Raw genomic sequence first — 26584 nt, 5'->3', positions numbered from 1 at the left:
ATCTCTGGGGACACACCGTCACCGCAGAAAGTGACAATCTCAGATCTATCTTTTATGCAAACTGCTGATCCTGTATATACTTCTTCTAGGGTACAGAGGAGCTGGGAACAGGGCTGGAATGGCACAAGGCCTGGGTGGCCACATGCTGAAGGCGTTACATACACAAACTCCAGAACGTTAAATTAAAATAATGTAGGCTCGTGTCTTGCTTATGCTTACCTCTGACAGCTCCGGTCAGGTACAAAGAGGTAATGTCTTAAATGTGTCCTTCATCAAGGAATTTTGAATCTACAATTGTCTAGTACTATTTTATAATTAGATTAATCTGAAAATACTGTGGAAATAAAACCCAATATCTTGTGTTTTCAGAAAACTATTAAATCCAATTTTTATTCACACTTAACAACAAAAAAGATTTACATGCTCTGTAAATCTACAAGGATGCAAAGAATCATAGCTGAACATAGCAACGGTTTAACATTTTATTGAACTGATGTGCTTTATGTGCTGTTTTTAGTCAATCAGTGAAAAAAAATTGTACCTTATCTCTTTATTCAACCTATAATCAAATTGCACTGTAGCAATTTCATTCAGTCCTTTAAGTCAGGAAACTGATTTCATAATTAAGTTTTCTGCAATAAACTATTTTACACCAAAGTAAGTACATACACAAAATATAATGTGAAAGTGGATTGACATGAACACTGAATGCAGTGCCATATAAAGACAGTTCTAAAGGAGCCTGCTTAGGTATTGTAAGTGATGTATGTTAGTATATCCAGCACTAATACAGCTCTGCAGGTTTTGGTATAAATATCTTTATATAGCATTGCAGTGCACTGTGCAAACATAATCCACAAGAAAAATGTATTTGCTGACAGCAAAACCAGCTGTGACAAACGGGTCAGTTAAAAAAACCCATGCCATTAAAAGCTTTGTTCTTCAAACATGACCTTTAATCCTTCTTCTTTCAGAAATCCCACATTTCCTCCTGTCCAAGTCTTTAGAAAGAAATATGCCTAGCAAGTATCAATGTATATTGAACTTTACTCAAAATAGCATTGCCAAATTTGTCCACAAGTATTTCAAACCTGTTGATCCCAGAGCAGTAATGACACACAAACACAGAGTTGTCAATTACTTCAGAAGTTTTGGCACAGTGAGAGTAGGAACTGTAATTTCTTTAAAAATTGGCACATAGTTTGGATTTGGTTGGCTTGGACCTTGATCCAGAGTTTCAATGATAGTCTGCTTCATATCTCTGCTGGCATCCCCTCTCACTGTCAGCAAAGCTGCAATGTGGTCATCCCTGCCAAAGGAAAAGGGTGTAACTGGCATTAGGAGGCTTCGTACAAGTAAGATTTTGTCAAAAACAGCACTTACTTGGCAATCTTTTCACTCAGTTCAGCAGATACTTTTTATTAATCAGATCTCTACTCAGTGAGAACTGGTTTTTCCTACTCAATATGAAGCACTGTTTTGGCTGCTTTTAGGACTCTAAAATCTATTTTATCCTCCCAACACACAGAACTGAAGTATTTTAAGTATTTCTCTGCAGTACTTAAGTAGTTAGAACTCCTAGTTCAGCACACATACATTGTACATTAGCATCATTTTCCACAAGAAAGTGGTTACATTCTAAAATATGAAAAATATGAGCACATTTTCACACTATTTTGAATTTCAAAACTTGCCCAAAACCCAAGGAACTTATGGTGTTATCTATCTATAAATCAGATGTGAGGGTAAAGAGAATTACCTGATATCTGGGTATTTGCTGACTAAAGTTGAAACTTCTAGATAGAGCAGTGAAGGATCAGTCAGCTTGATAACCTCTGCAATGGCTTCAATGATGTCACAGAGTCCTTCAGTGTCCTCTCCAGAGCCCTGCAAAAGTAAACAAAAAATATTTAAAAAGCTGCAAAACAATAGCAATATCCCTCAAATCTACAAATGATCCTTTAATTAATATTTTGTCAATATCCTTGAATTTCCCAAAAAGCTGAATTTTCAGACATTAAAAAACTCAAAATATTTGTGAATTGTCACATAATAATTTTCTTTCCCTGTTCTTCATTCAGAGACCTACTCTGAGAATATCAGTGAAGGAAGTAGTGTCCTACAAACAATATTTATTTGTATTTATCCGCATGGCGATACACTCTAGTCTTCAACTTTTGGTAATTACAAACATAAACATAGGAATAACTGACATGAAAGCGAGATCTCGTCTGAAACATTTCTTCAAAACTGTCCCTCTGTTAGACTCCTTCAAGTCATCTGGCCACCAAAGCAGCTTTCAGCAACTGACTGATTGACCTGTATCTATTTAAACTGGACTATTTTGCTATCTTAATTCAAGTCATCTGGTTCTGCCAATCAGGTATGGGGTGTTTCCTTTATTCCACAACCTCTTCCATCAACTACCCCAGTTTTTCAGGCTTTATCTTTTTGTGCATTCTTTTTGCATTTTATCAGCTCCTAGGGCCAACAGATTTCTTGAAGATTCCTGTTCCTTATGCAGTTAAAGCTTTTAGGCCTGTCTTGTACATTGATTTTCAAATACTTTTTTTAGCCTGTCTTCTCTATTTCTACTGGACTTCAAATGGGGTCAACATACTCGTCTTATTGATCCAAATGAACACACTGCATGCTCCTTAGGTAATAAGTAATGGAATCTGTTTGATGCCAGATCAGCCTTTCTTCTGGCCAGGGAAAGCAAAGACAGATTTTTTTAAATGATTTTTTTTTTCACTTACTACTATGAATTCAGGGTACCTACCTCTCTGGGGCCATTCAAACATTCAGCTGCAGAGAGCTGTATAAACACAAAGCAGTGGAAACTGGTGTTCAGGAATTTTAGCAGCTGGTCTGTGTGTTCAGAATCTGTCTGTGCCCTCAGCTGGCATCTTTGATATCCCCAAGTCACTCAATATTTTGGAGACATGAAGATTTAACTCTAGCCATTTCCCCTAAGCAATAAACATGTGTGGTTATTGCAAATTACCAGGTTAACAGCACTACCCAAAGCAAACACTTACAGCTGCAAGCTTCTTAAACAAAAATCTGAACTGTTCTGCTTCTTTGATCATTCTTTCTGCACCCTCTTTTCGCTCTTCCGCATTCTTGAAAGATATACGTTTTAGCATGATTGCTCTGATGTATTCCACAACTACTCGCCGATGGGCCTCAAGAGTCATTGTCTGAAAGAAATGGAAAAGGTGGTGCATTATGCCAGTGATACCAGCAGATGTAGCCATTATTTTTAGGCTTTGAACTGTGTAGTTGCACTTAAACAACAGTATACAATTTTTGTTACTATAGATTAAGTGGTTTTATATTTTCACAGTGCTAACAGAAATGAAAATCTCTCCTTCCCTAACAATGAGCCAATCACAAGAAGCAACAAACCCAAGATATCTTTAATAACATGTCTTGAGTTTTTTGAGGAGCACCAAAGAACAATTACTTTCTCAGATCTTCCTTGACTGATTTGCTGTTCTGCACTTGTCTCTTTATGGGAAGTATCTTCTGGTACCTGGATGAAGCATCTGGTATTGGTGCAAGAGTAATGCTGAGATTTGGAAGTAAAGAACAAAACTAAAACCCCAAAACCTTCACACGCTTATTTTTCAACAGAAATGTATGCAGAATCCTTAAATCCCACAGGTCCTCAGGTGCTTTTTCTTCCCCTTAAACATGGTGGCAAAATTACTTACTATTAAGAAAAAGCTGGCATAACAGGTAGTCACAAACTTTTTATAATATTTTATTAGTAGTATGATCAAATTTTAGTTTCAAGTTGTTCTTGAAACATGTTCTTCAGTCAAAATTTGAAAAAAAAAAAGTTTCAGGAAAGAGAGAAGGGGGGAGAAAAAAAGGGAGAAAACAACAGATTGCAAAGTACTGGAAGTCACAACCCTCATCCAGAACACAGAAAATAAAATTTCAAGCTCTGCTCTCAAGAGTCTGCAGAAATACCAGAATTAGGTGGTTGCTCAGAGATGGCTTCTCTTGCGTTGGTGGAATTGATGTCAAGTGCACAAAGGAAAATGAACTGCACAGAACAGACTGTGGGGAACTGACATGTAAGGCCCATCCTGCTGGAAAGGAACTGAGAAACAGCTCCACTACAACTGAGAACACTCCACAAGAGCCAACAGTGCTACGACAGAGAATTCAATTCACAGGAGAGAAAGAGCAAAGTAGAATGCCTTGATCCAAATTTCCTCTGTTTCAGAACTGTGTCCTTCCCATTGGGCTACAGTCTTCTTGGAGGTGCTTTGTTCATGTGGCTTTCAAAAACTGTACTTTCAAAACAGGGTTATCCAAGAATATTTTAAAACCTGAAAAAAATCCCATCACAAATCAGGGAAACAAAAGTATGGTCCAGCCTGTGCTAGAATATATGGTATTTTTAAGGGATATTTTTTTGTGCTGGGAGACAGGGGAAAAGCAAATATGCTGAATGCCAAAGAATCTGCTTGTAAGCATCTTCCCCACAAGGTGGCAATAAATGCTACATGATGAAACATATGTGGTTGAAGAGATTGGTATTAACACCTCAAAACTCATGCCAAGCACTTGTACCTCACAATAACAAACTAAACCTGGAAAAGAAAGCTGTTCCATGGTTATAGACTAATTCTGGGACTGACCTAACTTTGTGCATTTCTTCTCGACTGAAAATACTTACATAACAAGGCCTCTAGGATCTGCAAATGCTGAAGTTTAAGAGGTCATCAGATAAACTCTGAGCACTTCACTTTATCACTTTGAGAATTAAGGTAAGAAAGAGTAAGTGTATGATTTGGAGACTATCTTTTAAGCCCTTCTAAGAGCTTCTTCAAAGATCTCACCTAAATACTGATCTTCTCCTAGCTTCTACTTAGGTTCCGAAGTGTTAGACAATAATTTAACACTGTCTTATTACATGAAGCTGCCTTTAATCTTCCACATTATTGTACTTGTTTCTATCAATGGAGAAATCAATTTATTCTTTGACAAACTAGAGGGTAAAAAAACCATAACCTAGCACATTTACTATTGTAAGAGCACTTTAAACAGCTATCCATTTGTTAACCCTTACGGCACCAAGTTCACTATGCGTCATTGTGTATATTAAAACTAGGAATTACTTGATGTGCATTTATAAAAGAAAGTAATTACAGACCAGCAAAACTAGTTTCAGAAGAGCTAATTTTATCTACAAACTTCTGAGGAGATGTAGAAAAGTACAAACTGGTAAAAATATCTAGTAACACACCAAGAAGTTTCCTGGACTAAATACTAAACTTAGATCTGTCTTTGACAATATTGTATGCCTGGGAACAACAAAAAAAAAAAAAGTAGATTCAGACTTCTGCAGTATGGCAATGAACATTTTTTCCTTTCCAGTAATGAATCCATTCAAATTTCTGCATTTCAGTTCTGAATTCCATGTGGTGTTCAGAAATTCCAAATCAATATAGTGCTCAGAGTACATGAACAAAGTATCACTAAGTATTTTGCACTTACCTTTTTGTAAGGCTTTTTAATTTTTGCAAAGTCATTGAAATAATCCTCTACAGTGACACAGATTGTCCCCACTGCGTTAGATCCCATCAGCCACTTCTTCGTCATCAGCTCATTCAGATGTGGCTGAGAAGGTGACAAACAAGGGATTAGATCAGGTTTTTGATAGTTTCATCAGACCAATGCAGTTACTAAAAAATGTGAGACATTTTAAAGTGTTGACAATTTCTAAACTATGCTTCTCCCACATTCTTCCTCATGTGAGCCATTCAAAGTATTTATATTAGTTCTAAATTTTATTACAAATCTAACAAGTCCCAGAGCATCTCTCTTCACCATTTCCTGCTGTTTCTCTAATTGCCCTGTTTCCCTCCTCATACTCCCAATTTCTTTATAGTAGTAATTTTTTCCCTGGGGGATTCTATACAAGAAGCTAGAGTGATTTAGATTTAGATTTCCTAAACATGGAAATCTACCAGACAGAAAGGGCTCACTGTTAGAAGCAATTAAATATATTAATTACAGGTTAACTGGACCTGCAATGACAACTTAGTATCAACAGCAGTTTTCCCAAATAATTCTTACAACTCAACAGCATAAGACTGAGTACGTCTGCTACAAAACATTAATTATATACAAAGCACCTGCCTTAAGTCATCCTGTGAAACCCAATTAAGCACCTTCCAGTCTCCTACATGCAAACTACACCAGTGAAGAACAGTACTAATGTTTACTGACACTTTGCTAGCCCATATATAAAAACCATATATTTTATATATTTAGCAATCAAAAGGCTCCACAACTACTTCATTCTGAATTATTTTTTCTTTCTAAATAATACTTCTGAGTTTTTTGAGGAAAAAAGTTCTAACCTCTAAATCCATGAAGACTTCATCTAGCAGGCTAGAGCAGCCTTCCTTAGCAATGATGTCTAAAGTTGCATCCATGTTTGCATGACTGATTGACAACGTGTCTTCCATGTCACTTTTCAAGTATTTTCTCTTCAGACTGATGATAGATTCTCTGAGACAAAACAAAAACAAAACAAAAAAGGCTTTTCATCACCCACTGATGCACAATTACAGTGTTACATTTTGGAGTACAAACACAGAAGAAGCCACAGCAAACAATTATTTTTGCAAGGGGAAACGATGCCTGCTGCTTGCTTTGTAAGCCATAATTTACTCTCCAGTATGATTCTGGAGTGGTCAGTGCAGACTACTTGAGTGTTGGTAGAAAATTGCTGATGTGTAGACCTGCAAATGGCACCAGTTATGGATGAACAGGAAGTTGGATTGTCCATCACTGAAACGTAAGCCATTCTGATACTCTTCCCAGAAGGTCTGCCTTTACTTTTCTCCAGTTCAGGTCACCTCGATCACATTGCTAGAAGGTGATCTGAGAGAGATCCCACGTAAGAGAAGGTGGCTGGACCCAGAAAAACTGAAAAGACCTTTTCAAATTCTGGAAGCTGAAGATAAATTTTCCTTTGGCAATGAAATTCTTGGAATAACAAGTGGTTTTTTGCTGGTGGTTTGGCTTGCCAAAGGCAAAAGCAATCACAATACCTGCCTCTTAAAACAGTGCTATCTTTAAACCTGTTGTCTTTGTTTAAGGCTAAACTATCTTAACTCAAACCCTCTTTGTATACAGAAGAGAAGTTTCTGGGAAGAGGTAGTATTACAACTGAAATATCAATAGCTCTTTTCCTCACAGTACTGCAAGGATATGCAGACTTACTTGAAGGTTTGACAGTTGTTGATGACTGCAATCATGTACTGAACATAGCATTGAGGATACTGACGATTTCTAAGATGATCTTCTTTATACAATTGTGCTTCATCTTTGTACCTGTAACACATAAAAGGAATGGCATTAAACAAACTCAAATCTGTAAGAACTCAAATACGCCCATAGGACCAAATGCTTCATAAGGGTCTGTAAAGTATTTATAAGTATTTTATAAAGGGTGTGTTGCTCATGTGATGTTTAGCCTTTCTGTTCTGGGCAGAATCCAGCCAAGGATGTGTTGTCTCTCTTACTTTAGAGAAAGACACATAAATTTGAGATATAAGAGAAAGCGGAACTGACTCAAAAAATTAAGAGCTGTTTGCAGACAGGAACTGAAAGTGCCACTCACCAGCACAGAGGAACTTCTGTAGTGAAATTGGGTAAGGGGAGAAAGGAAGAAAAGGAAAAAGAAGAAAAGCCTGGTTGGCATGAATGTGATAGGAGAAAGCCAAAGCAATAAAGAAACAATCAAACAAAAAAAAGACGAGTACTGAACTGTAGGAACAGAGACTGAGGTAGGATAAAGCATTGATATTTTAAACATTATGTTACCTGGTTAGAAATGAATTCATTTGCTGAAGACATAGAATGAGTACCTTTGTTTTCAAATCTTCATTTATCTGAGCAGCCACCTGAAGATTCTGCTCAAACATCTAAGACAAAAATAGTTTAATTTATGAAGAGAGGCATTTATCAGTGGTAAAACAAAGATAGAACTCCTATCTTGGAGTCTCTCACTAGCACCAGCTCTACATATGTGTTTTGTTCTTTTTTTTTTCAGACAAGCCTATTGACTAAACCAAAAGCCACTATTCTCACAAGTGTAATTAATATATTACCAATGCACCCATTAATGCATGCTGCAGTGTTCTCCTGATACTGAAAACAGTTGCATTTTTAATTCATTAAAACAGTACTTAATTTCTTTAATTCAGCAGTGCTTTGGCTTTACAGTGTATCAAAGTTCTAGGGTCAGCTCCTGCAGTTAGTAATGAATAACGCTACAACTCAAATTCCTTTGCTTCTCCCATATATGAAAGCAGTGAGCTCACAACAGTTAAATAAAGGAGCCTCTAAACTTTAGAAACACAAGCAGTTACACGATCTAGGTGACTTAAAGGCAACTATGTTTGAGAGGAGGGAAACTAGAACGAAAGGACAGCACAAATACAGTTGGAAACATGAGCTGTTTCTATGCTAAGATGATTTTGAAAATTTCACTGCTACATGCATCTCAGCACTGCAGTCCCTCTCAGCATGACACTAGAGCCAATAATCAGCCACCAATTTCTTCAAAATCACACACTTTCTGAAATGATTAGATGAAGTAAACCTTGCCACTAATACAAATGTGAAATAATATAAAATATTATAATATAAAAATCCTGGTATAAGGTGGAAAAAAAATAAAGTGGCAAACAAATACAGGAAGAAGAGATAATCTATCTTTCATTGAAGGTACCTAACACAATATTTGTAAAGAAAAATTAGAAAGTGAGCATAATAAGCGGACATTTTACTGGTCGATAAAGATCACTTTCAAAACTTTCCACTACTGAAAATAGGGTGGTGCTGGTTTGGGTATTTTTTTTTTTTTTTAAAGGATCATAGAAACAGCCTTATCTTTTCTGGTTTTAATTTGAACAGGCATGAATGTTAACTGAAGTAGTGTTTGAAACAGCAACAGTTTCAACCTTCAGTGGAACGTTTTATTCTAGTATTAAGGTGTTTTTATATAATGAATAATTTATAGCAACAAATACATGCCTCAGCATTATATTAACAAAAGCTGTTCGAGTAAGTCACATATCAATTGGTGGGCCTATACTACAGTTTTACATCAAGAGACCTAAGTAAAAGCAGCTCACTAAATACAAATATCAACAAAACAGGCTGGGGAAAATATGTTTCTAACCTACACATAAAAAAGAACTATGTCTTTAAGCACTGAAGTAAAAAAGGTAAACAAAAACCTTCAGAGAAACAATCCCTCCAACTAACAGCTCTACAGGGGAAAAAACTGTACTTCAAAAGACATAGAAACAATAGTATTCTAGAGAGTTTAGCTTCCCCTCCATTCCCCCAAATCCATGTACTGCTTCTGTAGATCTTCTAGAAAAAACATATGTGGTCTTATACCTGAAAAACAATAGCTGGGAGGGTAGTCTGATAGTACCCATCTTGATCTGCTTCTGGTTCAGTTTCTTTTATCCAGTCTTTTTTATCTGTCTCCAGTGCTTTTCGCAGCCAGCCAATGATGTTAGACTTCATTTAATAAAGCAACCAAGAGAAAGAAAAGATTTAACACAACAAAACCCCCTGCTACAATATCTAGAATAGCAGTCATTTTCATATTGAAGAGTAGCATAGTAACAGATAATGCTGACCACTTTTGCCATTCCTGCAGGATGTAATTAACAGACAAAGTTTACATTGACAAAAGTTAGCACTGAAACACAAGTGGTATAGTTTGAAGTTTGGCACATTTTGGAAGGGGAGTGCTTCTAACACAAAGGGCAGGTGGGTTTTCAGAATCAACATGTTTACTAATTTTGGAAGAATATAAGGCTTGGGCTTTAGCTTTGAAACTGAATTTTTCCCCAGCTGAAAAAATTAGGGTAATAATTAATGTAGGAAAAAGAGCACATATCTGCCTGTACTTCCTTTTACACCTAGGCGTTAGGAAACTGGTGCTCGTTACTGCCGGGAACAAAACCCCAGGATAAGACTGAATGGGTTGTGTTTCTTGGAACACAAGTGCTGCAGAACACAGCGATGGATACAATGGCTGGCTCTCCTCCCATCTGCCCAGCACACTGTACATTAAGAACAACTGGGTTTCGGAGATTAAGCCAGTTCTCTGCATGCACATACCACAGACCTATTCACGAGAGTAAAGACCAGCATGTTTGCTAAATATATAACTGGATTCTTTGATTTCTGTCTTGCTTGGGCTGACAAATTCTGATTCTTTTCTTCTTTGTCCATGTTTGCTTAAAACCTGTAGTAATATACATGTCTGTACCTCTTTCCAACATGTTACAGGTATATTACTGTGCCCTACCATGCACAATTACATATTACCAGTAGGCACAAACAGAAAGGTCAAAGTCCATATAGTAACCTCTTCAATTGTGTGAAACGATGCACTACCTTTCTTCCTCATAAGCATGGAATTGCTCTAATGAAATATGACCTGCATGACTTAATCTTTTAAGCCAGCAGTCCAGGGGACATTTTCACCTTAAGATCAGCATTTACAAGGACTTTTTTTCAAGCTGAGGTGATTGGAAAAATAATATGCTAGAAATCTGTTAAAATCTACTAGCATTTTACTTCTCATGACATTTTTGTTGATGTAAACATCAGTATTTAGGTTGATACTCCCAATTACTTATACTTAGCCATACAGAATTAGTTCATTGTGTTTAAAAACACTTAAATAACATCAAAAGAAATAAGTTAGAAGTGAAAAAAAGAGGCAGTTTTGGTATTTTCTGCCTTAAAAGAAAGATACAGCCAAAAAATAAAACCAACAAAAAGAAAGCCTCTGTTTAACAGAGTAGCAACTTTGTTTTATTTATATTCTATAAATAAAATAAAGCAACATTCTAAACATAGTATTTTTCAGTGGATAAGAAAAAAAACAGTTCTAAAAAACCAATATAGGTGTATTTTTCATGGTAAGTGAGGATAAAATTAATCCAAAGGCATTTCCTAAGTCAAGGCAAAAGCAGCTTGAGAAAACAAACCAATGTGCTTTTTGTCCTAAAAGTAAGTGCAGTAAAATAAACTTGCACAGAAGTTCTAATAAAGCGAATGGGAAGCAGAGCCTCTACTGACAACTTCCTTGAGTCATTACAAGACTGGTTCACATTATTGTGATGAGTATAAAGTCCAAGTAGTTGCTGTTGGACATATTTTAGTAGTTGACACATCGAAAGAAGCATAAAAATTTCCCTCCTCTGCTTGGCAGAGCTCGTAGAGTTAGGAGGAGTAGGAATTCGTAGAACGATTTAAGAACAGCAAGTCCAAAGTTACAACTACCCGAATATCCTCTCCTGGAGGCAATTAGTGGATCTGACAATCACATAATGCTTATTTTGCCATGAAGTTGACCAGTTTCTAGTGACTCTTAGGATAACAAAGAAGCAGTGTCTTTATATTTAAGATACACTTGAAATGGCATCCACAAAAGGAAATTATGCTCATGCAGTTAACAGGCATGAAAGGAAAAAGGCTGTTAAAAGAATCAAACTGGCAAACATCCTGATTACCTTGAAAAGATCACATCTGTATCAAATGTTGATGTAGTTACTATGGGGACCAAACTGCCTACAGTGACTTTTTAAGTGCTAACATACTAGCACTATGGATTTTGGCATATGAAGACTGGAATTCCTTCCTTTCCAATAAATTATTATTAATAGTCTGTAAAGCGTAACTACTCCTTGAAATGCCATGATTTACATATATAAAATCATCTGATTATGACCTTATAAACTTACACAAAGGATATGAAATTTTTTATAAAAGGGATGGTGTTAGATTCACATTTGTCTGCTGATGGAAGAGCAGCACTGAGGTACTAATGCTGCTATAAACTCATCTGAATGTGCCTTTGCACTGTTATTACTCACAGTGAGTGTTGACATATACTTGTTGAGAAGCTGGTCTACCACATTTTGTGAAATCAGAGCATCTAGAGAATTTACATCCACTTCAGGAGACAGTTCTGAATTTCCCATCATCTCTGCACTGAATTAAAAAAGGAAAAAGAAAAAAGAATAACACATTGCAGATTAAAAAAGAAAAATGAGATCAAAAGTTAAAAACTAAGAAACTATGCAAATTCTTCTGTATGTTCACTGTAAAGGGCAATTTTCCAATACCTAAACATTTCAAAAAGTTTTTAATAGCAACTGCAACAATAAATGTGTTTACAAGAAATATAAATAAAACTATGAATGAAAGAACAGAATGTAAAAGCTACAGCCTGGGATATAATAAAAATATTATAGACATTTAAATATACAACCTTTCCATGCATTCTTTACTTTTATTAAGAATTAATGATGACTTGAAACAAAATAAAAGCCAGCTGGTTCAATCTGTGGGCTCTTTGTAGGGGACATTTTTATATATTTTTCAATTTCAGATGTAATGACAGACAATTTATACATTTTGAATTCTAGAACAGTAAAGATCAGTGACAAGTATGAATTACTGTCCTCAGATCCTCAAAAGAGCTTCTGTTTTGGTACTTGTATCACATCCATGTAAAAATTAAAATATATTAAAAGAAAAGCTACCTATGCTTCCTTTTTTGGTACAGAATATAGCTAATCTAAGAGGAAGAAGCATCTTTCAAGACAAATCAGTGGTACTGTATAAAGACAATTGCTTGCACAGGAAAGTTCTTGATTTTATAGGATTGGAAAGAAACTAGAGCAAAATATTAACAAGGATTATGTAAAATTAATACTTTACAGTGATATTTTGCATCTGTGTAAGATCATACAATGAGTGGCTTGTGCAATCAAAAAATTCCCAAAGCTATGCCAAAGCACAGCGTAGCAAGAACTCTTAATATTTCATGCTCAAAAAAATAAATGAGTCAAACCCACACTCTTCAGAGAGTGCTTTACTAACAGCTGATGGAAATATATTCAATATCATAATAACATAAACTGTTTCACATTCCATTTATAGTGTGTTTTTCAAAAGCAAACCACAAATTCTGTATTTGCAGAGGCTACTATAAAAACAAATAGCAACTTAATTTCCTAAACAAGTGTCCAGTTTGTACAGTTCTGAAAACTGAAGTTGTTCTCTGGGTACATGCAGGGACTCAGCATGGTGTTGCTTCCACTTCCTGGAAAAAATAAATCTCAAAGCATTGAAAAAAACCCACTAGAGTTACCAATTTAGAAGACTAAAATTCTTGTACTTGAAACCATAAAAGCTAGTGTGACAGAACATCCTACACTAATAGGATCTTCCTGCATCTTCTTGACTTGTACAAAAAGAAACTGAAATTATTTTAAGTGGCTCAATCTATTCACAAACCTGAATTCCATTCAGTTGCTGTTTACAGAAAGAACACACTTAATAGCAGGACCTGCTCTAGGTTGATTTAGAGGAAATGTGAGAAGCTATTTATGGCACTGTGCCATGTTACAAAACATTTCTAGCCTCATTTTACATAATTATCCCTGTTCGCAAGGCCACAGAGACAGTAACCTTTTCTCAAAGCACACATCACCTGAAACCCCAAAACAAAGACCAGTAACTTCTTCCTCCGGCCCCATAACCCGAGTGCCTAGGGGAAAAGAAGCGACAGACAACCCTCTTCCAAGTGGCACAACACTTCTTGGGAAGTTATTTAACTTCAACAAGAAGCTTATAATAAAGTTGAAATTTCAAACATAATTGCATTATTTGTAAAGTAGCATTTTAGAAAGCTTCTATTCTGCCACCAATCATGCTCTGTCTGGTGAAAAAGAGATACTGGCTCCAGAGACAGCATCCAGCCATATGTATAGTGGTATTCCTCCTATTCCTTAAAGTGAACATTGCTGACACCATTGGAGCAATCCTAGCAGTTTTGTCAACACTTGATCAGTATCTCATAAAATGATGCTATGAATACGAGTATCAGAATCTTACAAGACTTGTAATTTTCCTCAAACACAGATTAGAGTCTTGGTCCCATCCCAGCACAGATTTAATAATAACAGTATGTTTCCAAAACTCTCATTGACTTAAACACGAAAGAGAAACCCACCTAGCACAGTGAAACTCCCACTCAAATATTAAAGGCTATTATTCTCCATATAGCATCACTTTATTCCTGAGCTGTGAGTCAAGCGTATTTCTAAAAACAGCTTCCATGCAGACATGCTCTGATAAAGACACCCTCATGATTCTTTTGTAATTCCTATGTTTCAAATACTGAAATAAAGTTGTGCATGACCTAATCAATTCATCACATGAAAAAAAAACCTCAATGCTTCTTTTCAGTCAGTATACTCTCAGTTGGTTTTGAAGTGCAGCTGCAATATGCAAATACAATACAATTTTTTCTCCTCTATTATTTACAGTTCTCATGATGCCAGATAGTCCATTCTCCTTCCTAGTTTATTATAAACATACCCCTATGGAGAGTTTTTTATTGTATTGTTAAAAGATGTCTAGCAACTGTGATTTGGTAAGCTCTGCAAATATCCCTGTTGAGAACTTTACTTTCCCACTCAGAAACCTGAGCTGATTTCTTCTCCCACTGTGCACTACCAACACACAATGGCTAATTCTCATAGAATCATAGAAAATGGTTTGGGTTGGACCTTAAAGACCATCTAGTTCTAACTTGCCTGCCATGGGCAGGGATGCCACTCCCTAGACCAGGCTGCTCAGAACCCCATCCAAGCTGGCCTTTAACACTTCCAGGGATGGGGCATCCACAACTTCTCTGGGCAACCTGTTCCAGTAATTATCATCCTATTTATAACCTTTTATTGTAATATACAAGAATACAATTCCTGTACTGCCCTCTTGGGCTTTTTTTTTTAGAGAAGAGAGAAAGTCAAAGCCTTAATTTTTTTCCTTCAAGGAACTTCCTCTAATTTCCATCTCACTTGTTATGCATATACACAGGGAGAAGAGCATGCTCAGATATCCTGTAGTGTGTCTACTCCTCTCACTGTTTCCCTTTCTTCTCAGGACTCAGCCACCAGGTGCTATGAGCCTCATGACTTGCTTTAGCAAGATTTGTTTGCTTTGCAAATAGACGCAACACTGGTTTTGCTCCCTCCCTTTGCCATTCCAATGATGGAATACACAGATTTAGAGCTTTAACTCTGAATTGTCTAACTCAGTAACAATCTACTCTGCTTTCTGAGGGAAGGTAGAAGGGCAATTTTAAGACCAAGAATTGCCTTACTGGAACATAAGCCCCAGGACACAAATGAAGAGCCTGGAAGCAGGATTTATGCCAAGGTCATGCATAAGAAGGATTAATATCTCTGATTTTCATTCACTGTAAAGTTATTCCTCTGGCCTTCAAAAGAAGAAAAGGCCAATTAACTCAGCTGCTAATTAGTAGCTGTATCTCTCTTATACCCTGCATGGGTATCTAAGTATACACAAGTGGGTGCTCCTGATTCTTCCTTGCAGGGAAGAAAAACCAGGAAGACTTTGCAGTGTAGAGTAAAGCACAGAGTGCTGAACACAAACCTTAAAGCTAGTTATGAAAACTCTTGAGAACAGTATTATCTCTTACGTATGTACTTTATGGTACTATACTCTAAATTCACCAAATGACTAAACTTGTCACATTAGTGATATTAAACAATTGAAGACATCAAAAGTACACACAGTACAGAACCTGGGTCAGTGCCAGCTATTCAGAACAGGATTACAGTCATGAGCCACAGAAAGGCTAGCAGCACTTTTTCCCAAACAAATCAGTTGCTCTAGTAACTACATGCCAGCAAAAACTGAACAGTTGCCATTTGAGCTGTTTCTACCTGGAAGATGAGGAAAAAAAGCAACAAACCCTCCACAATGCTTAAGTTATCCCAAGAAATCAGACAAGTCAAAAGAAATAAGCATATGGCTATCATAGAAACAACCTGTAAGCAGAAATTCTTCTAAATCAACAAATCATCACACAGTTTTGAGAGAAAGCCTAAAGGAAGTTACCACATTCTTTCCATTTAACCGTAATGAAGCAACTGAAGCAGTCCCACCCCCTGTAGAAGAGAACAATAGAAAGTTAATAATCATACAGATCTTCCGGGGCTGTGGCCATAACAAACATTTTGTTTCACACACGAGCTCTCAGTCTCCTTCCCAATACTTCACCAAACTGGTACACAAATACAAGGTGACTGTAGTTCCATGTAGGTCTTTAGCTGCATTAACATTTTAAGCAACTCAACATTATATATTATAAAATACAAATTTTAAGGAGCAATTTCCAGGAAGCAGAACATGTAATGAATAGAGTGATATTATCCCTTTTCTGTTTTATCTTTTTGTATATTAATAGAGATGCAATTACTAACACAAACGGCGTTTTGCATGTCTCCTCGCCCTTATGGCTAACAGAAAAGATATAGGGGCCTTACCTAGTGTATGTATTCAAAACCCAAGTTAGAAGGCTAACAATCTCATTTGCTTCCAGATCCTCCGCAGCAAGTTCTTGCATTCGGGTGGCCAAAGCCTGGTGGTACATGTTTAACAACCTGTTGAAAATGTCATAATGTGGAGGAAAGCATTGATCCAGCAGGGTCTTGGCCACGAGCAGGTCATCGAGGACGTATTTACGGATGATTTCGAGATGCCGCACAAGCCACATTTTGTCGGATTCTCTGGTGTCTGCCTGAGTGCCTTCAATCCGCGTGCTCACAGTTCTCTCCAAAATATTGAACATTTTTTCTTTCCACTTCTTTGGTCTGCCAGGAGGTATGAACCCAGTCTGTTTTTTCCTGTCTAACATGCGCCTGTCAATTTTCTCCTCCCTCTCAATTATCCTCACAACAGAGACAAGCAAGGTTGGATCTCGACGGACCGTAACAAGAGATCTTTGAACCACCATCCAAAGCTGCTTTGCCAATTCCTCAGACAGCTTCTGCATATCCCCAAAGTACGTGTGGATGAGGTTCATGTCATGTGTGTTTTTGCTGTCCATGCGATACTGCTCATACATCAGGTTATCACGAGAACACTCCAAATCCATCAGTTTCCGGTGAGCCTGCAGAAGTTCCCCTCGCTCAATCAGGTCATGGGTCTCCCTGACTATCTCTGGAACTGAAAGGCAGGCAAAGAAGAAGAAAAATCACATAGAGGACAACACTGCTATCAAAATACAAACAATTAATACAAGACAATAAAAGTACTAGGAAAAAGGCTGGAGAATGGCTGTAAGAATTATTTTTAAATACTTGAAAGGAAATTATTTTCAAGTATTCAAAAATTGTTAGCAAATGTTACGTATCTTTATACATTATTAACTATAATGCTGCATTTTGATCAGTGGCTAAACAAAGATCATAGTGCCACCACAGTTTCCTCTCTTCCTCCAGATGCCAAAAAGTAGATAAATGAACCCTGGAAAGTCTACTGTGAAACCAACTGCAGTGCTGGCCTTCTTATATATTATATAAAAGGCTTTTAACTTCCCTGACCAAAAGGCTTTTAACTTCCCTGACCAAAAGTCACTCTGTTGAACCTGAGGCTGCATAAACCCAACAAATGCCAAATTTTATCTCCTTCTTGAACAGTTTTTGCCTGCTTACAGCACAAATGAAGGATAGAGACTATGCTGCTAAAATATGTAGAAGACGTTTTGTCTTTATTACTTTTCAGTATTTGAGGAATCCTAGAGAAGATCAGGATCATGTGGGGGAAGGACTGAAAAATCTCATCAGAAAAATATATCACTGCAAAAAAGGCAGCTAGTGATAAAACTGGTAGCCCATAAAAAGTTCTAGTGATTGTAACTGTCTTTTCAATCATGATAAAAACCACTTTGTTTATAATACATTTGATCATCTCTGAGCAAAACAACTACACTGTTTAACAGCTCCAGGGAGAGATGCTTCATACTAAAAACCTCTCAGAAAGCCTCAAAAGGTTTATTGTCTCAGCCGCATTCATCTGTGTAAAATGAAACAACACCCCCAAAACAACTCCACATGCGTAATTTTGCTGTTCTTTGTTTCTTATTGCTAGACATTGCATGTAAACACTTTTCTTTAAGTTGCACACTGTATCTTATACTGTAGAGGTTAGGTACACACAGAGAGTAAACAGATCAACCTGGTATGGCTGCGAAGCAATTTTGCTTTATAGGTACACTTTTTGTATTAGTATCAGAAGATAAAAGGAGAAAATGCTGTTTAAATGAAATCAAATTAGTCTGATAGGTTTAGTCCCTGTTACAGGAGTAAGATACTTAGAATTATTTATAAATAGAGAAGTCCTGGCAAGGAATTCACCATGATTCAAGATGGTATAGTGTCCATTCCATCACAGCTACACAAAATCACACATTATCTTTACAGTATCCATTTTATTACATTAATCTTAATTAATTTTGCAAACCCTCACAGATGTACAGTGGTGCAAAATGTTTTTGCCTCCTAAAATTCTGTACTGTTTGTACCCAACAGGCTTGCTGTAGATGTCCAAACTCAAGTGGCAACACACCAGAACTTTACAAATAATCTTTCTGTATTTGTTGCTTCCGTATTTCAGTCTTTTATCCTAAACACGTATCCCAGCTACCGACTGCTTGCAAGAAACTTCTGTGAGTTGTGTGTGATGGCCAGAGTAGAGGCTTCTACAGCACAATTTAGTCTTCATCTATATTAAATGGTTACCAGCTACTGTATGGTTACCATACTTCTGTATGTGATGTGTAGGTCTTTCTTCCTTAATGGTTTGTTCCCAGCGAGGTTTAAAGCTCTCAACATTACCTGACAACCTTACAGTTGTTAGCACCACATTAAAGTGTTTTCAGTATGTGACGGATGATATAAAGAACAGTAGATTACCTGAAAATATATTCTTGAGATTTTCTACAGCAGCTGCCAGTTGGCTATGTTGCACTACAGCATCCTTAACATCCTTGAGGTTTTCTATAGTGTTGATGCTCTGTCTCCAGTCCTTATTGACATCTATCAAAGACTGCTGAATGTCCTTCACATCATTCAGTGCATTGTGCAGTTGGCTTAAACCTGTTCGTACTCCATCTAACTGTGACTGTATTGCTGCCTTGAATACAAACAGACAAAGAAAGAACCCATATTAATCTTCATAAATTTTATATTGTCATAATTTCTCAAGATTTAATTTTAATTTCAGTATCTAACATTTTCAGCAGAAAAAAGCGCAAATATTATAATTTACTAGAAGTGTGCAAGTTTGCATGTGCAAAATGTTGTGTGTGCCCACATACCATTTTTTTGAAGTTCTGAAGCTGTATCTAGTTTTGAAGGACCTAGATACAATTAGTCCACCCAGAAAATAACATAGGAGCTTAGGGAGACGACTGTAAACTTTATAAATCTATATTAAACCAGGATCAAAGGAATGAGACTTCTCTGCATTTCCTTCATAATTTAATTTCAAAGAGGAATATCAAAGAAAGTTGATGTTTCATCAGAATGTTTGGTATGTACAGATTCTCAAAGCATTTTACCAAAGCAATTACAAATTTTTACTCGCAATAGAATATGTTCTAAAAAGTCCAAATTTAATTCTGAAAAGTTCTTAAAAAAAAACCCAAGAGCTCCTGGAGGCAAAAAAAAACCCCAAAGTAATTCAGTAAAAATAAACAACAAAACTCCAAACTGAATACAATTTTCAAGCTGTGAAACATCAATGACCAGACCACCAGACCAAAAATGCAACTACTAGATTATTTTGTCATAAAGACAGGTTATTGATATGGATGTTTTGTGACAAGTGACACTTGAAATAATGATTCTTCACAGAGGCTGTTAGGCCTGAATATCATTCAGGTGTCCAGACACCTTACAGAAAATGCAGTATAGTGCATATCTGAGTGAAAGAAATCAAATCACATCCACAGCACATTTTTAGATACATAGTTTTAAAAAATGTGATGAAGGTGAAATCAAGGGAATGGAAAATTGAACTAGAAATAAACAGGCTTCAAAAGACAAGCAAGTCATCAGTGAAAATTCAGCTGCATAACTTGGGGACTTGAGGCAACCAGTAAAGAAAATGAGGCACTAATCATTTTGCTAAGATCAAAACACGTTTTTTGCCAGACTTTTAAGGCCCAAAAGCTTGGACAGTTGTGGAACTTTTTGTCGGATACTAGAAGCCAAAGAGGAAATCCTGGTAACTGCAAACAACATTTACTGTTTTGTATGTAGTGGGAAAGTCCCAAAAAATGCAGTGATTTTTAAACTAAGATTATTTACGTACTTTCAATTTATGACATGCTGATTTTATTGATAAATAAAACTGTGCTGACTGGCAGTCAGCACAATTAAGCAGTAGTAAGGCATTTTTATACAGTTTCTATCTATAGAACTGCTGCATTAACACATTTTTCCTCTACAGGAACTGAGATAATTAGGATACTCAAACACAATCTTCTGCAGCTGACCATAAATATTTTAAAAATCACATGATCATTAAATGTTCAATACTTCTGCTTTGATAATTTCTTCTGAGGCAGATCTTCCAAGTATTACATATTCAAATTTTTGCCTAATTATCTTTTGCAGAGACTCGATAATCTTGAACTGAAACAGTCAGGGATCTCAGTCTCTAACACAAACCAGCAAGGAAAATTCTAAAACCTGACATAAATCCATAAATGCATGTTCAGTTTGTCTTCAAATAGTCAGCTGGGGCCAAGGGATGGGATAGGGAATAAATCATGTCCCAGCCTAGCATTGTAGACTCTGCTTCCTAGAATGCATATTCCTATTTGGCTGGACTGATCATCCCTGTATTAAAGAAATGAAAACAAAACTAAGCCATCCTGGAAAAAGAGCTCAAAACTTCTCTTTTCATGTCTTTTCAAGAGACAGGTTTCAACATGAAGCCAGAATCCTGGCTTGCTGGTCTTCCTATGGCTCAAATCCACAGCAGCTAAGAATCAAAAGGGAAAGGATTCATGCATATTTATATTCTAGAACACCCACAACCTAGAAACTTCCCTAGGATATGTATATTTATGCACTGTTTCTTCACAGAAAATTTCTTCCACTGATTAAGAGCACAAACAAAAATGAAGGCCAACGATTATAAATTTACAGGCTCTGGAAGAGATTTCAAGCAGCTCTTCTACATTCTGGACTAGAGAACCCAAAAGCACCAATCTACAATGCTATCTGGTGCTCTTCCACATATCCTTTCAAAGTTCTGCTACCGAACCCCAAAAATACTGCTTCATTGAATGCCATCAGTCTCACACACAAAACTGATGAGTTTGATGTATTTCAAAGCAGTTTTTCTTCTAAGAATTTCTGTTACATGGGAAGAATTGCAGTGAGGGATATAAGAACTGGACTTATCTAAATATACAGGAGATTTGGAGAGGATATTTAGATTCACCTGAAGAAAATGATGACAAAGATAGCAGCATATCCAGTCAGAAAGAAGCAACTAACATGTTCACAGTGAAAGATTTCCCATGTGTTCATTCACTCAGATGAAGCAGCAATCAATTCAGTCTGAGAAGTCAGCAACTGGTGACCTCGGGCTGATGATCCTGATGTTTGTCTCCACATCTTCCACACCACACACAGATACAGTTTAAATCCACAGCAAGAGTATTTTCTACATCCTCTCTGTGCTCCCATCCATTAGAGTAATTCTCATGGGAAAATCAGTACTGCTATCCATTGCATCACTAACCAGCACCTTTTTCAAATATGCATCCTGAGTGGATTAAGGGCTAGTGAACTTCTTTTTGGAACAGGTATTTCTGATAACCTATGGATGACTGAACTAACTTAAGGCAAATAGGGAAAATAGCTATAAAGTGGATTTAGGCATTTACAAGACTTATAAAATTTAGTCATGACTGTCTATGGAAGCAGCCAGGCAAATGACTGTACTCATATATTATAAATAGATCACAGTAACTAAACAGCTGATTCATTATTAATAGACTCTATATGCTTTCTGACTTAAATCTGAAAAGCCCAGTCATCAGAAAAATTTGTTTCTATGCTACAAAAATCAACATGTAATTTGCTATATATAAATGGCACATTATATATAAATACCATTTTTTTCACTGTGAAAGAAAAGTGGCTTTTTTCTACTTCATACAGATTCCCACAAAGTAGGAGCCACTAAATAGCTATCAGATAAACTAAGTGAAATATAAGATTAGATGTAATATTATGGACGATAGTATAAGATGTGTGTGTGAATGTGCATCCACTCACATGTACATATGCAAAGGAGAAGAAAAATCACGGGGTAACTTCCACAAGAGACAAGAATGTGTTGTATTGCAGCTATCTTCCCTAAACCCATATAAAAGTCAGAGAGGTAAGTGACTGATCTTTTTTCAGATGCAATCATCAACTTTTTGTTACAAGTCCAGTATTCAATCACTAAGACAAAGGTCTGTTGGCTGACTGGCTACACAGCAGGGTAGCTCTCCATGAATAAACTGCAGAACGTACAGGACCTAAGAATACTTGAAATACTTGAGTAGAACTTTAGTAAGATGTACAATGTTAGTCTGCATTACGTTCAGGACACAAGTTTTCTGGTTTGGACACAAAGCAAAAACTGAAGCTCCTGGTTTAAAACTATCCATCTAGCTGAAATGCAAATTAAAACAAAACAAAACAAAACAAAAAAACAGAAAAAAAAATAAAGTACACTCATGCTACACCACAGACACTCAGGTTTATCCAACTTTGTACCTTGAGTCGAGCTTCTACTGAAGCCTTCTTACGAGCTTCCCTTCTGCGATACTGCTCCACTTTATCCAGCTGATCGGGACGCTGAAGCATTCCTGCTACTCTCTGAACAGCTGTTGCAACCGCTTCCCTATCCGTTTCCTCCATGGCTGATTAGGACTTCAGAATGTCTTCATTACTTAACAGGACTGAAAAGAAATAAAACATTTTTTTAAAAGCCACCTTTTTTCATTAGATGGCTATGTTACATTTCAAAGTTAACAACTGGAGAATTAACTTTGGCAATAAAAGCAGTGGAACTTGACAGAAGCATCATTAAACTGCATTCTAAAGAGAAGCAATTGGAATACTACGAGAACTGCACTTAAAGACACTTAACAGAGTCTCATTAGCTCCCCTGAAATGCTTTTGGTTGCTGTTTTTGCATTTACCTTGCTCTAAGTTTGAATTTTAAAAAAACCAAAACAAACACCACCAAAAAAACCCACCACAAAAAACCCAGCAAATTTTCATTAACAGAAGAGATTCTATTTAATCCAAGGGTAGGCTGGCCTATTAAAATGGTAAGGCAAGCATAATGGAATCTTGTAGAAAGTTCAACCAAAAGTCTTAACTCATTCTCAACTACAACTGGGTGGAGTTGAGAGATCCACAGTCCTCCTGCAGCAACAGGTCAAATTTGCTACCAAAACTGGGGAGAAACATAGCAGTGGAAGCTCCAAACCCAGAGAATTAACTATAGAGCACTTCCATTTAGGCTTCTGATGGGAAATTTTTTGATTTCCTACTCTTGTTTTCAGTTCTTCTCACAGTATCAGTCTAGTCCATCAGGGGTGTAGGGAAAAATTACTCAAGTATTTTACCTCAGTTTTCAGCAGAATTTCTAGTGAAACCAAGACATGCAGGCAAACAAGTCTGGGGAAAAGGTAACATCTGCTGCCCACTGAGGCAGATCTGTTCTCTCAAACTTCAATAGCTACTAACAGAAAATATCACCAAAGATGCAATACCATGGTGTCCACAGACCTCTGAGGAACGTATCTGGACCTCCTCATTGCTTCCAAATTATTTCCTACATTTTTATGTCTTTTGTCTTGCAACCAAAAAGAACATCTTAGGTTCTACTGCCAGCTGGAGATTATACTCTCTCACACCCATATTATTCCTTGAAATTAGATATATATTTTCAGAGCAGTCTGCATTCATAAATCCAGCACATCACTTAATCTCAGCCAAACAGTGATCTAAAGAACTGTGCCAAGTGCACAGCACTGAAAGAGCAAAAGCAAGAAAACTCATGTGACAAGAGAAAATAACTTTGATAAATGAAGGAAACATCCCCTACCCAAAAAACCTTAAGAAATAACCAAAGCAAAGAAAATTGCTCACCACTCCTCACAGGCAAACTAACGCTCCAGCCAGTTTCTGAATAACCACTATCCCGGAAACAAAACTCCCATTTTTTATTGCTAAGTATGATATACATTAAATAATTTCCCTTTGGCTAGTTTGGGTCAGATGACCCGACTGTGCTCTCTCAATCTCTGCCCATCCCCAGCCTACTCAAGGGGAGTGGAAGGCAGATTAGGAAAAAGAGAAAGCCTTCACACTGTCCAAGCCCCCTTCAGCCATAGCCAAATACCGCGGCATGAGCATCACTCTTTTTGCCACAAACCTAAGAAACAGACTGTACAGACTGTTATAAAAAGTTAACTACGTCCCAACCAGACTCCGTAGAGCATTAGTAAAACTCCTAATTTTAGAACTTGTCATGGCTAAAAAACATTCTAGGCAAGGTTTGCCTGTGAGTCTCAAGTTCTGTATCTCTAGTACCTTCAAGAATTACATGCATAAGTTTGAACTTATTCCAGAGTTACTTCTACAGTGTAAACTGCTGTAATTCTTTACTACTGGCCTGGTTAACTCAAACCATGTTTGATTTCTTATTCTTCATCTAAACATGCAAGATCTATTTCTATCACTTGTGCTTTGGAATGAACACTCCAGTTTTGTTTGGCTCAATCCATTTCCAAAATATAAGGGCTCTACCCAAAATTGAAAAGAAACCACTTTCAAATATGATCTTACTACAGAAATAGTATTCTGCAGCAGAGAGCTTTATCCTGAATTACTGCCCTTATTAAAAACTCTGAATACACCCCGCAGAGTTACAACACCTTTAGCTCACACAGCCACTACCCAGGCACATCAAGCAGACCTCGTCAGCAGAATCAGAAGCCAGCACAATGTAACTAACACGCCGAGGCGGACAGGCTCTTGTAGAACCACCCAAAAGGAACAGCAAACTTGAGGAAGCCATGTCAGCTTCATATAGAAGCTGCGAGTCAAAACTACACACAGCTTCAGGGCAAAATAGAGGCATAAGCGAACAAAACTATGTCCCGAGCCGACTCGGGAAGGCTCCAGCTGCAATCGCACCCTTATGCTCCGGACTCACGCTCCAGAGGAGATCCAGCGGGGGCGACAGGCTCCCGGGGGAGGCCCCTGCACCTCTGCAGAGGAGCTGCTGGGCCAGTGGAACGCAGCGAACCCTCCGAACAGAGCCCGGGGTAAGCAGCGGCAGCAGCCCCGGCCGGCAACCCCACACCTGCCCGGCTCCTCCCTGGCAGCGGTGGCTGAGCTCGACTCATTCTCACCGACGCAGGTGCCCGTCAGTGCCGGGCAAAGGCCGGAAAGCTGCCCCCGGGCACGCCGAGCTCCTTCGCCCTCCGCCGCGGCCCCGGGATAGGACGAGCCTTCAGCACCCCCTTCGGTCCCGGCACACCGAGGGGCTCCCCGCATCGCCCCGGCCCATCCCACCCCCCACTCTCTCCGCTTCCCACTGCCAGACCGGGGTCCCTACAGCCCGCGACAGCCCGGCAGGGCCGGCACGGCGGTGCTCACCGGTCGGCAGCGGCGGAGACAGGGCAGGGATCGGCGGGACCCGCGGCCGCACTTACCGGGGCCGCGGCCGCCCCTGCTCGGGAAGGCGCTGACAGCCCCCGGTGCGCCGGCGCACGCCCGGCCGCGCACGCGCACCGCGCTGCCGGCGGCACCGCCTCCTCCCCCTCCTCTTCCTTTTATTTTTTTTTTTTTAATTTTTTTTTTTTTTGGCAATTTTTCTGTTAAGGGGAGCTGTGTGTTCTACGGGGGTCTGGTCCAAAGTCGCCGAAATCGGTTAAAAAAAATAAAAACCAAAAAATAAACTTCACGACTGCTGTGGGGTGTTAAAGCTTTGGGTCGGAGTGGTCGCCTACCGCAGTGGGTGTCGTCTGGGAAAAAGAAGGAAGCACGCGGAGTGTTTTCTTCACGGGATGGGTTGTTCAGCGTTGGAATGGGCTGCCAAAGGGACGTGGTGGAGTCACCTTCCCTGGAGGTGTTCAGGAAATGACTGGATGTGGCTCCGTGCCACGGTGTGTCTGCGTGACACGGTGGTGATGGGTCAGCCTGATTGGACTCGATGGTCTCAGAGGCCTTTTCCAACCTAACTGAATCTGTAATGAAAATGGATAAGCTGGATAAGCTGCACCTCACTCGGTGGCTTCAGATCCGTGTGGAAGCTGTTTATCCCGGCAGAGGAGAAGGGCAAGTCCTCACCCCGCCGGGATTTGGCTGTCTCCTCACGCCTTTCCCAGACGCCGGGGCGCTGCCGTGCCCACATCCCGAGGGATGTGTCGGGAGCGTGGTGCGGCTCTCACCGCCACCTCCCCCGAGTCAGCGCCCCACAGCCGCTGAGGCTCAGGGAAGCTGCGTGCTTAGGGTTTAATTTCTACGGTGGTTTTTAAAAGACGGGTAGTTAAGAAATTAGCACCGGGTTGCTGAATCCAGTGGGAAATGGGGACAGGCGC

The 26584-nt window shown here is 38.3% G+C and overlaps 1 protein-coding gene across 3 annotated transcripts; it reads right to left on the bottom strand.

Moving 5' to 3' along the window:
* Window positions 1-357: 357 nt before the first annotated feature.
* EXOC3 (exocyst complex component 3) lies at window positions 358-26584 on the bottom strand. Of its 3 annotated transcripts, XM_088172056.1 has the most exons (14): window positions 26334-26584; window positions 25994-26230; window positions 22740-22924; window positions 18867-19086; window positions 16437-17118; window positions 11946-12063; window positions 9445-9570; window positions 7858-7958; window positions 7255-7365; window positions 6387-6537; window positions 5518-5640; window positions 3042-3203; window positions 1760-1887; window positions 358-1309 (listed from the first exon to the last, which is right to left on the bottom strand). In XM_088172056.1, the coding sequence occupies exons 3-14, from the start codon at window positions 22881-22883 to the stop codon at window positions 1138-1140; spliced, it is 2238 nt and encodes a 745-aa protein (XP_088028182.1). In that variant the 5' UTR covers window positions 22884-22924; window positions 25994-26230; window positions 26334-26584; the 3' UTR covers window positions 358-1137. The 3 variants fall into 3 exon arrangements, with proteins under 3 accessions (XP_088028182.1, XP_014730678.2, XP_088028178.1); XM_014875192.2 differs by lacking the exons at window positions 25994-26230; window positions 26334-26584 and adding an exon at window positions 25641-25802; XM_088172052.1 differs by lacking the exons at window positions 25994-26230; window positions 26334-26584 and adding an exon at window positions 25697-25793.

This window comes from Sturnus vulgaris, chromosome 1, assembly GCF_052056855.1.
Source record: "Sturnus vulgaris isolate bStuVul1 chromosome 1, bStuVul1.hap1, whole genome shotgun sequence".
Lineage (NCBI taxonomy): Eukaryota > Metazoa > Chordata > Aves > Passeriformes > Sturnidae > Sturnus > Sturnus vulgaris.
The sequence above is the reverse complement of the archived record's forward strand: the minus strand, read 5'-3'. Positions and strand labels throughout refer to the sequence as shown.